General features: G+C 39.5%; 1 protein-coding gene across 1 annotated transcript; it reads right to left on the reverse strand.

Annotated features, from left to right (window-relative positions):
• Positions 1 to 11,749: 11,749 nt before the first annotated feature.
• LOC115967105 lies at positions 11,750 to 13,734 on the reverse strand. The gene is made up of 4 exons (XM_031086186.1): positions 13,678 to 13,734; positions 13,501 to 13,568; positions 12,266 to 12,548; positions 11,750 to 12,109 (listed from the first exon to the last, which is right to left on the reverse strand). Exons 1-4 carry the CDS (start codon positions 13,732 to 13,734, stop codon positions 11,750 to 11,752), a joined length of 768 nt encoding a protein of 255 aa, XP_030942046.1.
• Between the last annotated feature and the right edge of the window lie 141 nt (positions 13,735 to 13,875).

Raw genomic sequence — 13,875 nt, forward strand, 5'->3', positions numbered from 1 at the left:
TAATTTATGCTAGTAAGTAGTTAATTGTGTTTTTTAATTCTTTATACATGCTAGAATAAATGCTTACAAATCATTATTCACTTCTTTTATGCTATGCTTGGATGAACATGCCTATGTGTCTTATTGATTTTCTCTTACATGCTTAGATGAACATTTCTAGGTGAAACACAATTTTCTTTTGAATGCTTAGATGAGCACTTCTAGGCTAAAACACAACTTTCTCTTTAATACTTAGATGAACATGTCTAGGTAGTTGGTTTACTTTTTTAAATGCTTGAACAAACATGTCAAAGTAGTTTGATTTTGTCTAGATAAACATGTCTAGGGTTTTTCCTTCTCTTCATAATTGCTTGGATGATCAAATATGCTTAAAGGTTTTATTTTTATTTGTTTCTCTTTGCAATTATGTTGATGACAAATAACATGACAATTTTGTTTTTCCTTCACATGCTTAGATGAACATGTCTAGGCTAGGAATTCTTTATTTATATTGATCTTTTGGATGAACATGCCATTACCTTCATTTTTTTTTACATTAAAATTATTATCTAACAAGTTTTATTTATTTATTTATTTTTTTGTTTCTCTTTATGTCAAATTCCCCTAACACATATTTATTTACAATTTCTGCAAATCACATGTTTATATTACATATTCTTTGTATTTGTTTAACATAACATGACATTGGCCACCTTAACCTAGGAGACCGGTTTTATCGGGCGAGATGGGTGCTTAATTCCTTCCCATCTCGTAAATTAGCCTCCGAACCAAGATCAAGGGTTCTAGACTATACTCTTGTATATACAATTTTACGTTTTTTTTTTTTAGAATGTAACTAGGAAATTAAGCAATGTAATTTACTTTTCTTAGATTGTATCTAGGACAAAAAAGCATTGTAAATTTTTGTTACAAAATTTGATGTAAATTGTCATATACATTAATACAACAGAAGTATTTTTCATTAAAGGTTTTCTTATTTTTCCTTTTAAATTAAATAAGTGGTGACTCCATGTAAAACCCTCGATCTAGGGGGGAGCACATTTTTACAACTTGCAATGTAAGTTTACGTTGTAAATACACAAAAGTGGTTAATATTATATACATTTGCACAAAAAAATGTAAATATTGTACAAATTTTGTAAATGTGTACAAAATTTGCCAATTTTTTTGTCTACAATATAAATTTACTTTGTAATTAAGTACAATGTAAACATAGAGATATTATGAATATGTTGCGACGCATGTATCAATTCCTTATGGATCAAAATAAAATAATAAAATATTATACCGAGATCTAGCACAACTAAAAATGTCATGACATTTTTTTGTTATTACAATATATTCACAACTATTGAGGTGTAAGTTATAGGTCAAAATAAAATAATAAAATATTGGGCTAGGATTTGTCACGGTCTTATACGAATGAGATTTACTTTTTATGACATAATTATCAAAATTTTTAAAATTAATGTCTTTTTTGATTAATGTAAATCTCTATGTATTTTAAAAATCAAATGATTTATATCTTTATTTTGTAATATAAATAAAATCTAAAATTGATCCTAATCACTACTTTTTTTTCACATGGCTAGCACGTGCCTTGCACGTGTTGCCCTGACTAGTTATATATAAAGAGTTAATATTGCAAACTCGAGACCCCAAATTTATCTCTTTGAATTCTTTTCTAATGGTCTACTTCCTACAATTTTTTTTCTTTCTAATTACTAATTTTTCAAATAGTTAACAAAATAAAATAAAATAAAGGTAATTTAGTTCTCATGACCCAATCAAAAAGTAAGAAAAAAAAAAAAAAAAAGGTTATGGGGATACTTTCCAAGGGTTAACTTTAAAACTCTGCATCTAGTTTACCACCAAAAAATAAAAAACTTTAAAACTCTCATAAATCTAAGATTCCAAGACTCTGTAGATGAGACCACGCAATCTAAATTGGAAAAAAAATACTCAAACTTTTGAAAAGGTAAAGAAAAAATGGTTCGGTTAATGCGTGCCTTTAAGGCATACATTAATCATCAATTTTGGGAAAGTTTTTATGGAATATTGAAAAAGCTATCAAAATAGTGAATTACTTTTTCGTTTTTTCATAAAAAATTTCTAAAATGGTTTACTAATGTATGCCCTAAACGCACATGTTAGTAACGCTCTGTTTGTTTCAGCATTAACGTTTTCTAGAAAATTACTCATTTTTCAAAGAGCATTTTCTAGAAAACTGTCTCATTTTCCAGTGTTTGGTAACAACCTTGAAAATGAGCATAAGAATGTTTTTTAGTGTTTGATATGCAATTTTTCAAAAATTATTTCTTTTATAATTTAAAACATGTATATTATGTAAACTAACTAATGTAATCATTATAAATAAAAAACCAAGAATGAATTTGGTTTTCATACTAAAATTTTGACAATAGATACAATCAAAATTAATTAATTGTCAAATTTTCATGATCTCTACCACTCATCTTGCTCATATATATAAATAGTAACGTACGTACATACACACACACACACACATATCAACCATTTGTCTATATATATATATATATATATAAATTTGACAGGGGAATACATTTTCAATAAGTATAAATAACAATAACTTTTAATTGTCTACTCTTTTTGTAGGTATACTAATTTTCTACTATGGTCAACCACAAGTCTCCAATATTATTATAAATTATGTATTTACATAATATATTGTATAATATATCATCACTACATAGTATCTGCCAACAAAAAAAGTATTTGCCAACAAATGCAATTCTCCTAAACGATTATCATTCATTATATAACAATATTATTAGTCCACAGTAAAGATTGTCCCATGTAAAAACAATTTAGAGCAATATAGGTACTATGTTTAAAATTTTCATCTTTTACTTCATTCTTTCTTTCTTCTTCTTCTTCTTTTTATTTTATTTTTTATTCTTTCTTTCTTCTTCTTCTTCTTTTTATTTTATTTTTTATTTTTTTGCACTTTATGTATGAAAAAGAATTAACTTTTGCCTGGAATCCATCAAACCGAAAATTTCTTAGAGAAAAAAGAAAATCAAGCTTGAAATTCAAAGCAAAGAATTGGGATTTTGGTAGAGATAAATGAAATAATTACCATTGCAAACTTGTTCTCCTTTGCAAGTTGGAGCTATTGACCGATCAGTGAAGGAAAAAAAAAAAATCTAATCAGAGAATTGCGTTATAGAGGGGAAGAGAAACATGGAGAAAAGAGAGAAGAGAGACAGAGAGAGAGATTTATGGGAAGAGGAGAGAACAGAGTTAGTGACAGTGAGGGTGTGAGGAGAGAAAAAGCAAAGGGAAGAGAGAAAAAGTGAGAAAACTTACCATGAGAGAGAGAAGGCACCAAAAAATTATGTTTCCCACGACTATAGACGAAGATAATATTTATAGAAGATGCAATGCGTGAGAAAGAGATTGTTTTCCAAAAAAATTTTTTAGAAAACAACCTATAGAAAATAAGTCTTATTTTTATTAGAGTTTTCCGTTGACCAAAGATAGTTTTCCATTGACCAAGTTTTTTGTGTGCTACCAAACACTGAAAAATGTGGAAAACTATCTTTATAAAAGGTTTTCCAGCAAAACAAACAGAGTGTAAGTCCCAAGAAAAAATAACAGAAATGTTAATCTTTTGCTAAAAGCTATCAAAACAGTGAATTAATTTTTCGTTTTTTCATAAAAAATTTCTAAAATGGTTTACTAATATATGCCATAAAAGCACACATTAGTAAGTCCCAAGAAAAAATAACAAAAATGTTAATCTTTTGCTAATAGTACTGTAAATAAAATTAAAAAGTAGCTGAAATAGTACAATGGTAATCATGAATTGTATCAAAAAGTGCAATGAGACCCATGAATAGTAACAAAAATAAGTTAAATAGTAATGTAGGGGGAATACGTTTTGCAACCCAAGCACAAGATGTATGGGATCTTGGCCCAATGAGCCCAGTACAATAAATTTGTAGAGAGTGGGTCAAACAACTAGGCCTTAATGAATTGGACAACGGTTAGTATGGATTTAAATGATGATCTAACAAGAACAAGAAGCACTGATCTGAATCAATTCATTGTCCAAGGAGTTAAGCCTTTATATAAATCAACTAGACTGAATACAAGTATAATTTTGATGGCTACAGTGTTCTCTTTCTCTTTTTCTGATCCCTTCTTCATTGAGGGTCTCTTACATTATATAGTTCCCTTTATACCATCTTGATCCTACACTTGTTGGTCATCTAAGCCCTTATTTGAGTACTTGTCCCATTAGACACCCTCTTTGGCTTTCTGTGAGTTGTGGTAGTCAAGGCAGCACTGTTTAGAGGTCTTCTCCACATAAATGCGGCCAGAAAAGTAGCTGCAATGCATTCAATGCAGTGGTAGCAGCTTTCCCTTAGATATTTTTGGATTTCCCTCCTTCTTGTATGGTAATGATGCACGTCTCTATCATTAGAACTTCATGGAAGGTCACTCTGATCATTGGAATACATATTTGAGTTGTACTTATCGTATCTGAGGAGATATTCCTCCTCGGACAACCTTCTCATTTGTATCTTACTCATTAAATCCTGAACCTGAACCGTTCATTACCATTTGTTCCTCCTTGGACCACTCATGCTCTCGGCCAAGGCCCAAGGCCCAATATATAATTTTGGGCCCTTAATCCTACAATATCCCCTCAAAACTCCGGTTTTTTCCTCTCATCCGAGGAGAAGACTAGGGTTTTGAATTTTTAAGAGTTAATTCTACTTGATCCTTTGATTTACACGTGTGGGATTGCCGTTTTATGCGCCCCATAATTGCCATTGACGCTTTGAAGCCCGTGAGGCGTCATTAATTGCTCCAGGCGACGCTTTGTTCCCTAGATCTAATGGTGAGGTGCAAATCCAACTGTTGATCCTTCTCTTAGAATTTTGAGCAGGACAACTCCCACTCATTTTCACCCTCTATATAAAGCCTTGAGGGAAATCATTTTCCCTTTACTTTACGAATTTTCAAGTTCTACGGAGTCCTCAAACACTCCAACTCACCAAAATCTCTACACTCCTAAGTTTTCCTAACTCTTTTCCTTAAGAAAATTCTAAAATATTTTTCTAAAGGCTCAGGATTTAGTACACTCACCTGTTTTCGTAAGAATCTATTTCTTCAAACTTTCTTTTTCTTTTCGGCCAAACTCCTTGGCCTTCTTCCTTATTAGAAAACTTTCTCCGTGTCATCTACGTTTGCTTAGATGGGTAGATTCAAGCACTTAGTGGACTCTCCGACTGGTATGGAGGGTTTCAGGGCCAAATACCATATTCCATAAGGAGTGGGCTTACAATATTGTCCCCTAGACCGAATACTTATTGATACAGAGGAGGGTGAAGCTATCATTCCAATGATCTCCTTTATAGAGGGAGGAATGACACTTCCTATGGGTAGGATAACCAGAGACTACCTACTCAATCATAGGTTGTGTCCCCATCAGTGCGCTCCCAATCTGTTTCGAGTCCTAGGGAGTATAGATGCCTTAAACGATCAGATGAACTTAGGGCTCACATGGCACGATGTCGTTCACATGTACAAATGTCATTCCCTTGCCAGCGCGGGATATTACCTCAAGTCCCAGTTCGATGTCATTAAATTAATATCCTTCCTTCCTAAGTCCAACAAGGGCTTGAAGGATGATTATTTGGTCGTCTCTGGGGAGTGGCACGACGGTCTTCACTGCCCAGTTCGGGCAGGAAAACCAAGTGGGGTACCCTAAGATTAGGTCCCTTAGCAAGGATTTTAGTCTTCTTATATACTATTTTTTTTATAACTCTGCCTTAACATTTCGCCTTCTCGGATAATAGTTTTTATTTATATAACCCTAATTTCCTCCTCAGATGTTTTTGCAGATAAAAACCACGTCGCGCCGAGACTCAGTCTTGTCAATGTACTAGGTCTCAACATATTGCTGAGGTCCAAGGTATTCATAAGTGAAGACAGACAATTATGAGCCGCCCACCTAATTTTGGATTACGAGCCCTTGTCTCACATATTTCAAGACGTAGGCCAGGCAATAAGGGCTGGTGATTCTACGCTAGCATGCATAAACGTCTTTAAGCCAAAGTTTTTAGCTCAGAGAGACCTTTCACCTATTGAGCTTCCCATTCAACATGTCCCTCAGGAAGTAGCCACTCCAAGGGAGGAGACAGCTTTTACACATATATCACTTGAAGCCGAGACCGACCAATTCCACCTTGACAAGGAAGGTGAAGTGCTAGAAAGGCCGGTAGAGCTCTCGGACTTTAAGGCCAATTTTGATAGATTTTCTGCCGTCCATTCTTCGAGGTTAATAGTTGCTCGGGTTGATACCGGCTCAGAAGACAAAGAAGAAGGTATGGACCCGAAGCAAAGGACCGGCTTAAGGGGTCTAATGGCCAACAGGAATAAGGGGTCAACTTCGAAAGAAGTCCCTAAGACCCAAGTTCCTCCAAATCTCCCCCCTCCTCCTTTTCCTGTGACTACGGTGGGACTACTCCCCAATCCTGATTTAAAGAGGAAGAGGAAAGTACCAGAAGTGCAAGAGGTGGAGGAGGGCGAGATAGTTCCTCTAAAGGGGGAAAACACAGCCCAAGAACATTAAAGATAAAAGGGCTCGCTTCGTGGAGAGTTTTGAGGAGTCCGATGGTGCTAAAGTGCATCGAGGGTCGCGTACTTGGGCCTCTCGGCTAGAGTTAGAGGGTACTCCCATTCCTTGGGATGCCACAATCTGGGAGTCTCAAAAGGGACACGCCACCCACCTCACCGAGGCCTTAGAGCAACCTCTTCTCCTCCCTAGAGATATGGAGGGCCTCAGGCGTGCCAGGCAACCGAACATTTTCATGTCAGTTGAAGAAAGACCTTGCAATGGTAAGTCAATCAACATCTTTTTTTTTTTTTTTTTTTGAATACTAAGACGCACATTTATTCATATATGTATACATACATATATAAATATATATATATATATATATATTATGACCCCTTTATGCAGCTCACCCAGCAAATTTACATAGCTGAGGAGTGGGTCAGGAACGCCCATGACGAGGTTAAGGCTGAGGTCCACTCCACCTTAAGGCTTAGAAGGCTTTTGGAGCCCTTAAACAAGAACAAGCGGAGTTGTCCGAGAAGCTGAAAGAAGCGAACCAAGCTCGCCTGAATGCTGAGGTAGGTATAAAGACCACGGAGAAGTAAGCCGAGAATTAGTGCCAAAAGTTGCACTTAACCGAGATAGACCTGGCCACCGAAAGACAGATGATTTTGGATCTCAAAACGGAGCTGCAGAAATCCAAGGATGCAGTTCGGGTGGCCAAGGAAGCCGCTAAGGCCACAATGAAGGCATCCTATGAACGTGGGTGCGGGACATAAAGATCCGGCTGGCAGAAGAGGTGGCTATAGTGTGCAAAGACTACTACACTGAGTCATGGGCAATAGCACTTGACCGGGCGGGAGTCCCTGCAAACTCCGAATTGAGGAGGGCCGAGAACATCTTCTTCCCGAAAGATATTCGAGAAGTTCCAGATACGGTCCCTCCTCCTGAGCAGCTCCGTACCACCCAAGCTCCCCCTCTTGGTGCTGAAGTTTCTAAAGGGGATGGAGTAGGTAAGGAGGCTCAGCCACCGATGAAGGCCAATTCATTAGAGGATGCCCTTACAATCAGGGATGTGGTCTCCCAGGCCAAGGACGCAAAGCTCAAATCTCAGGCTGAGGGTGGCAAGATGAAGGCAGCTGATTTTGAATTGGGCCCTCGACCAGTAGAGAAGTAGTTGTAGGATTTTTCTTTGTTATTATTTTTTATTTTCTTTTCTTGTGGTTTCTGCCACCACTTGTAATGCATATTCCTTTGATTAATGAATAGAATTTTCTTTTTACCTCTTGTGTCTCTACTTTATATGCTTTCAAGTTTACTATTATTGCAAATAAAATTGAACTACTGCCACTCTAACTTTAATAAAAACTACAACAACACCCTGCCACCAGTTTAATTGATTTGACTAAGTGCCAGCAACAAAGAGATTTACCCCATATTTGTACTGTGACTTGATTCTTCTGCAATGAAAGCTGAATCCAATAAAGATAAGTAATAAACTTTGCAAAAATAAAAGGGGGAGATATTCTTCATTCTGCCCAACACTTGGCTAATAATTAAGGATTTTAGCTTGCACAAAGCCAGCTATTCGAGGAGTTGGATATAATCCTAGATCTGTTTTAACACTTAGTGAAAAATAAATAGATGTTACAGTGTTAATTTTCCCAAGTATATGATCCAAGGGACCAAGTATGACTAGGGTTCTGTTTAAACACTTAAAAGGATGTCAAAGAGTGTTAATTTCTCCAAAACATCTGGTCCGAGGACCCAGGCATGACTAAGGTTTTGTTTAATCACTTATATGAAGATGTCATAGAGTGTTAATTTCCCCAAAACATCTGGTCCGAGAACCCAGGCATGACTAAGGTTTTGTTTAATCACTTATAAAGATGTCATAGAGTGTTAATTTCCCCAAAGCATCTGGTCTGAGGACCTAGGCATGACTAAGGTTTTGTTTAATTACTTATAAAGATGTCATAGAGTGTTAATTTCCCCAAAGCATCTAGTCTGAGGACTTAGGCACGACTAAAGTTCTGTTTAATCACTTATAAAGATGTTATAGAGTGTTAATTTCCCCAAAGTATCTGGTCCGAGGACCCAAGCATGACTAAGGTTCTGTTTAATCACTTATAAAGATAATAATGGGAAGTACGATGTATTTACACAATAAATGAGCATATGACAAAGGAAATTTTTATTAATAATAATACTTTTTCGGGTTTTTTACATTCCAAGGTCGTGGTATTACACGTTCATCTAGGTCTTCGAGGAAATAAGCTCCTATACCAACCACCAAAGTGATGCGATATGGCCCTTCCCAATTGGACCCTAGCTTTCCCCATGCCGGGTTCTTTGCAGTACCTAGAACCTTTCTTAACACCAAGTTGCCAGGTACCAACGGTCTCAACTTCACATTGGCATCATACTTTTACTTGAGTTTATGTTGGTAATATGCCAATTGGACCATTGTATTTTCTCTCCTCTCCTCAATCAAGTCTAAGCTTCCTTCTAGCAATCTGTTGTTATTGCTCAGATCAAAAGAACTTGTTCTCAATGTCGAGAATCCAGTCTCTAAAGGGATAACAGCTTCGGCTCCATAAGTCATTGAGAAGGGAGTCTCCCACGTTGATCTGCGAGGTGTGGTTTAGTACGTACACAGGACGTGTGGCAGTTCTTCCACCCATTTTCCTTTCGCTTCATCCAGCCTCTTCTTGAGTCCATTCATTATGACCTTGTTGACAGCCTTAGCTTGCCCGTTTCCTTGGGGATAAGTTAGGGTAGAATACATATTCATAATTCCCAGGTCACAACAGTATCTTCTGAAAGACTTGCTATCAAACTGAAGGCCATTGTCCGAGATGAGGGTGCGAGGGACCCCGAATCACATGACAATTTTTTTCCAAACAGATTTATTGGCATCCACATCCCTAATATTTGCCAAAGGCTTAGCTTCAACCCATTTAGTGAAGTAGTTCGTGCCGACTAGCAAGTATCTGTTGTTCCCTGTTACCTTGGGGAAAGGGCCAACAATGTCCAAGCCACATTGAGCGAATGGCCAAGGGCTAGATAGAGGATTAAGGACTCCTCCCGGTTGGTGTATGTTTGGTGCGAATTTTTAAAACTAGTCGCACTTCCTTGCATATTCTTGTGCCTCATTTTGCATACCACCAATAGCCTTGAGTGATGGCTCTGTGTGCCAAAGATTTACCTCCAATATGGCTTCCACAAATCCCCTCATGTAACTCCTCAAGGAGTAATTCTGTTGACTCGGGATGAATGCATAGCAGATACGGCCTAGAGAAGGTATAGTTTCCGATCCTCGGATAGCCAGAATCGAGGAGCCTTTCTTTGTACTTTGTCAGCTTCGGATTTCTCCTTGGGCAGGATATCCTCCTTCAAGAATAGTACTATAGGGTCCATCCAGCTAGGCCATACTCTAACTTGGTGAACCTAGATCACCTCTCTCTTCACCTCTGTGGGCTTGTACAAATCCTTTACGAGGATGATCCAGGGCAGGCTCTGGTCGAGGAGGTGGCAAGTGTGGCCAGGGAATCAGTATGTGTATTTCCACTTCTAGGGATATGCGATAGGTTGAAAGATTCGAACCTTGATTGCAAGTGTCTAACTTGACTTAAGTACCATTGCATTCTTTCATCTCTTGCTTTGAATTCTCCTTTCAATTGGTTGACGACCAATCTTGAGTCCAAGAACATCTCTACTGCCTTTCCGCCCATTTTTCGAACCATGGCCATCCCATTAGTAGAGCCTCATATTCAACTTCGTTATTTGTGGCCTAGAAGTCCAGCCTCAGTGACTTCTTAATAGTGATTTTTTCGGGGGATACTAGAACTAGCTCCACTCCGAACCCCTTCTAATTTGCTATACCATTGACGTATACTTTCCAGGATAAGGGATCTTGTTGGAAGATCATGCCAACCAATTTTCCATCCATGTTTTGCTTTTCTGCTTCTACTTCCAATAGAGATTCAGCAAACTCGGCTACCAGATTTGCGAGGACTTGACCCTTGATAGAGGTACGAGGCATGTATTTGATGTCAAAAGCCTCTAGGATCGTCCCCCATTTAGCAATCTTCCCTATGTAATCAGCACTTCGGAGTAGAGCTCTGAGCGGAAGCTGAGTTAGGACGACCACAGTATGTGCCTGGAAGTAATGGGGGAGTTCACGTGTCGCATGTACCATCGCCAAAACGACTTTCTCCAGTGGCAGATAACGGACCTCGACCTCATGTAGTAACTTGCTCACATAATAGACTGGCATTTGTATGCCGCCACCAACTCGTATCAAGACCAAGCTTACGGCATGGAGGGCCATAGCAATATAAGCGAATAGGACCTCATTCACCTCAGGACTGGATATGATTGGTGGCCGAGCGAGATAATCCTTAAGCTGTTGGAAGGCTAAGGCACACTCCTTGGTCCACTCAAATCCTTTCCACTTATTCATCAATAGGAAGAAGGGTCTGCACCTATCCGCTGATCGAGAGATGAAGCGGTTTAAGGCAGCAATCATTCTGGTCAGCTTTTGGACTTCCTTGGGATTTCGAGGTGGTTGTAAATTGTTGATTTCCTTAATCTGATCAAGGTTAATTTCAATTCCGCAATGAGTAACCATGTAGCCTAGAAATTTACCCGATCCCACACCAAAAGAGCATTTCAAAGCGTTAAGGCGCAACTTATGCTTCCTCAGAATTTCAAAAATGTTCCCGAGGTCTCCTACGTGCTCGGATACCACCTTACTCTTCACTACCATATTGTCTATATAGACCTCAATACTCTTGCCAAACTGTGGTTCAAACATTCTAGTCATCATCTTTTGATAGGTAGACCTTGCATATATTTTTCAAACCGAATGGCATCACTTTGTAGTGGTAGTTCCCAATAGGGGTGAAAAAAGCTGTCTTTTCCTGATCGCCCAGGGCTAGGTATCTGGTGGTACCCTTGGAAGGCATCCAAGAAGCTCATCCGAGGATGGCCTACGGTTGCGTCCACCAGCTGGCCTATCCTAGACATTGGGAAGGGATCCTTTGGGCAGGCCTTATTTAAATTTGTGAAGTCTACACACACTCGCCATTTCCCACTCTTCTTCTTCACCACCACAGTATTGGCCAGCCACTTAGGCTAAAAAACCTCCTTGATAGCCCCTGCCTGCTTGAGCCTTTTCACTTCATCTCTGATGGCGTTAAAGTGATCCTTGGATGAGCATCGAGGTGGTTGCTTCTTGGGAGTGACAGATGGATTAACATTTAGATGGTGGCAGATGAAGCTCAGATCCACCCTCGGGGCTTCGTAAGCGCTCCATGCGAACATATCAACATTTTTCCTAAGAAACTCTATCAGCTCTTCCTTCTCTAGAGGAGGCAGCTGAGCCCCAATCTGAAAGAATTTCTCCAAATCATCACCAACGACGACCGTTTTCAAGTCTTCACATTTCGCCTCCTCGGCCAATCCATTGACAAGCAACACCGGAGCTCTTAATTGCTATAAACCCCTTTCAGCAAAGGCTGAGGACTCAACTTCGGGCTATCGTGAGATTGCGGCCACCAGGCACTGCATAACCATGGATTGACTCCCAATAATCTCTTCAATTTGGCCCTCCGACAGATATTTCACCTTCTAATACAAGGTGAAAGAGACGGTCCCCAGTGCATGAAGCCAAGGCCTCGCCACAATGGTCGTGTAGGGGGAATAATCATCCACTACGATGAAGTCCACCTCCACCACTTCTGAACTGGCCTGCACCGGTAGTCTAATCTGGCCCCTCGAAATGAGAACCTTCCCATCAAAACTCACAAAGGGTGAGTCGTAGGTAGTTAAGTCCCCGGGTCCCAAGTTCAGCCCCTTGTATAGGTCGAGGTATATAATCTCAGCACCACTGCCTTGGTCCACTATCACCCTCTTCACATCATATCCCCTAATCCTGAGCGTAACCACCAAAGTGTCATCGTGGGGCTATATGGTTCCAACCTTATCCTCATCCAAAAAGCTTAACGCTAGCTGGATGTTCACTTTAGCCCTCTTCGGCCTCGAACTGGTGTCCTAGATGGACAGCCGAGCCACAGACATCACTCTGAAGGGGTAAGAACCGGTCCTCCCAAGAGTGGCAAAGATGACATTTATCGTGCCCAATGGGGGTCTTGAAGAAGCATCTCTCTCGGGTTCCAAGCCGATCTGGCTCTTCTGGCCAAAGGAATGATGCAAGAGCTGCTTCAACTTTCCCTCTCGGACCAATTGGTCTAAATGGTCCACAAATTTCGTAGTCTTCTATAGTATGTCCCTGGTCTTAGTGATATTGGCAATAGAGGTTCTAATTACGCTTCATGGGGTTTCCTATCATCTTGTTTGGCCATTTAAAGAATGACTCATTCTTAATCTTCTTCAGAACTTGATGCACTGGCTCCCGGAACACCGCGTTAACTGCCTGAGCATTGACAGACCCTAACTGCCTAGCATAGTCTCTCCGAGGCGATTGTTGTTGTATCGGTCCGACTTTAAATCCCTCCTCTCCTAAGGGATAACCTTATCCTTTCCTTTCCCCTACTACTGGTCTTCCTCAACCCTTTTATATTTGTCAATCTAGTCTATGAGCTGGCGCATGCTGGTGACAGGTTTTCCTGTTAAAGACTTCCTTAAGCCATGCTCGGTTAGGAGGCCAACCTTGAAAGTACTGATAGCCACGTCATCAAAGTCACCGTCTATCTCATTATACATCTCCTAGTATTGGTCTGAGTACGTCTTCAGGGTCTCCCTTTCTCGCATGGACAAAGATAGTAGGGAATTCAGGGGCCGAGGAACCTTGCTACAAGTGATAAAATGAGAGCCAAATGCCTGGGTGAGCTCCTTGAGGGAACGTATGGAACCCGCCCTTAAACCATCGAACCATCTCATTGCCACGAGTTCCAGATTGAAGGGGAACACCTTGCACATCAAGGCTTTGTCCCTAGAATGGAAAACCATTCTTTGGTTGAAATGGCACACTGTTCCACAGGGTTTGTTCGACCATTATAGATGGTGAATGTTGGCTGGTTGAACCGCCGAGGAAGTCTTACCCCTTCAATCTTGCGCGTGAAAGGTGATCTGGAAACTTGGTTCAATGCCTTGCTCATAGCGTCATTTCCTAGGCCTTTGCAAGGCGGGCTCTTATACCTACGTTTGTGATGATGCTCCTTATCGTAGGAGAAAGACTCGCTTGGTGGGGTCCTTAACCTTCTTCTATAACTAGCATCCTCTCCATCATTAGAGGAAAC

Source organism: Quercus lobata, chromosome 11 (genome assembly GCF_001633185.2).
Source record: "Quercus lobata isolate SW786 chromosome 11, ValleyOak3.0 Primary Assembly, whole genome shotgun sequence".
Lineage (NCBI taxonomy): Eukaryota > Viridiplantae > Streptophyta > Magnoliopsida > Fagales > Fagaceae > Quercus > Quercus lobata.

Bases quoted from the DNA above. Each gene is read 5' to 3' on its own strand.
- LOC115967105 (XM_031086186.1), bottom strand. From the start codon at position 13,734: ATGAGCAAGGCATTGAACCAAGTTTCCAGATCACCTTTCACGCGCAAG. The intron at 13,569-13,677 runs GTAAGACTTCCT...TTTCCATTCTAG, and splicing joins TCACGCGCAAGATTGAAGGG to GGACAAAGCCTTGATGTGCA. The intron at 12,110-12,265 runs GTCTCTTTCACC...AGGGGTTTATAG, and splicing joins GGCTTCATGCACTGGGGACC to CAATTAAGAGCTCCGGTGTT.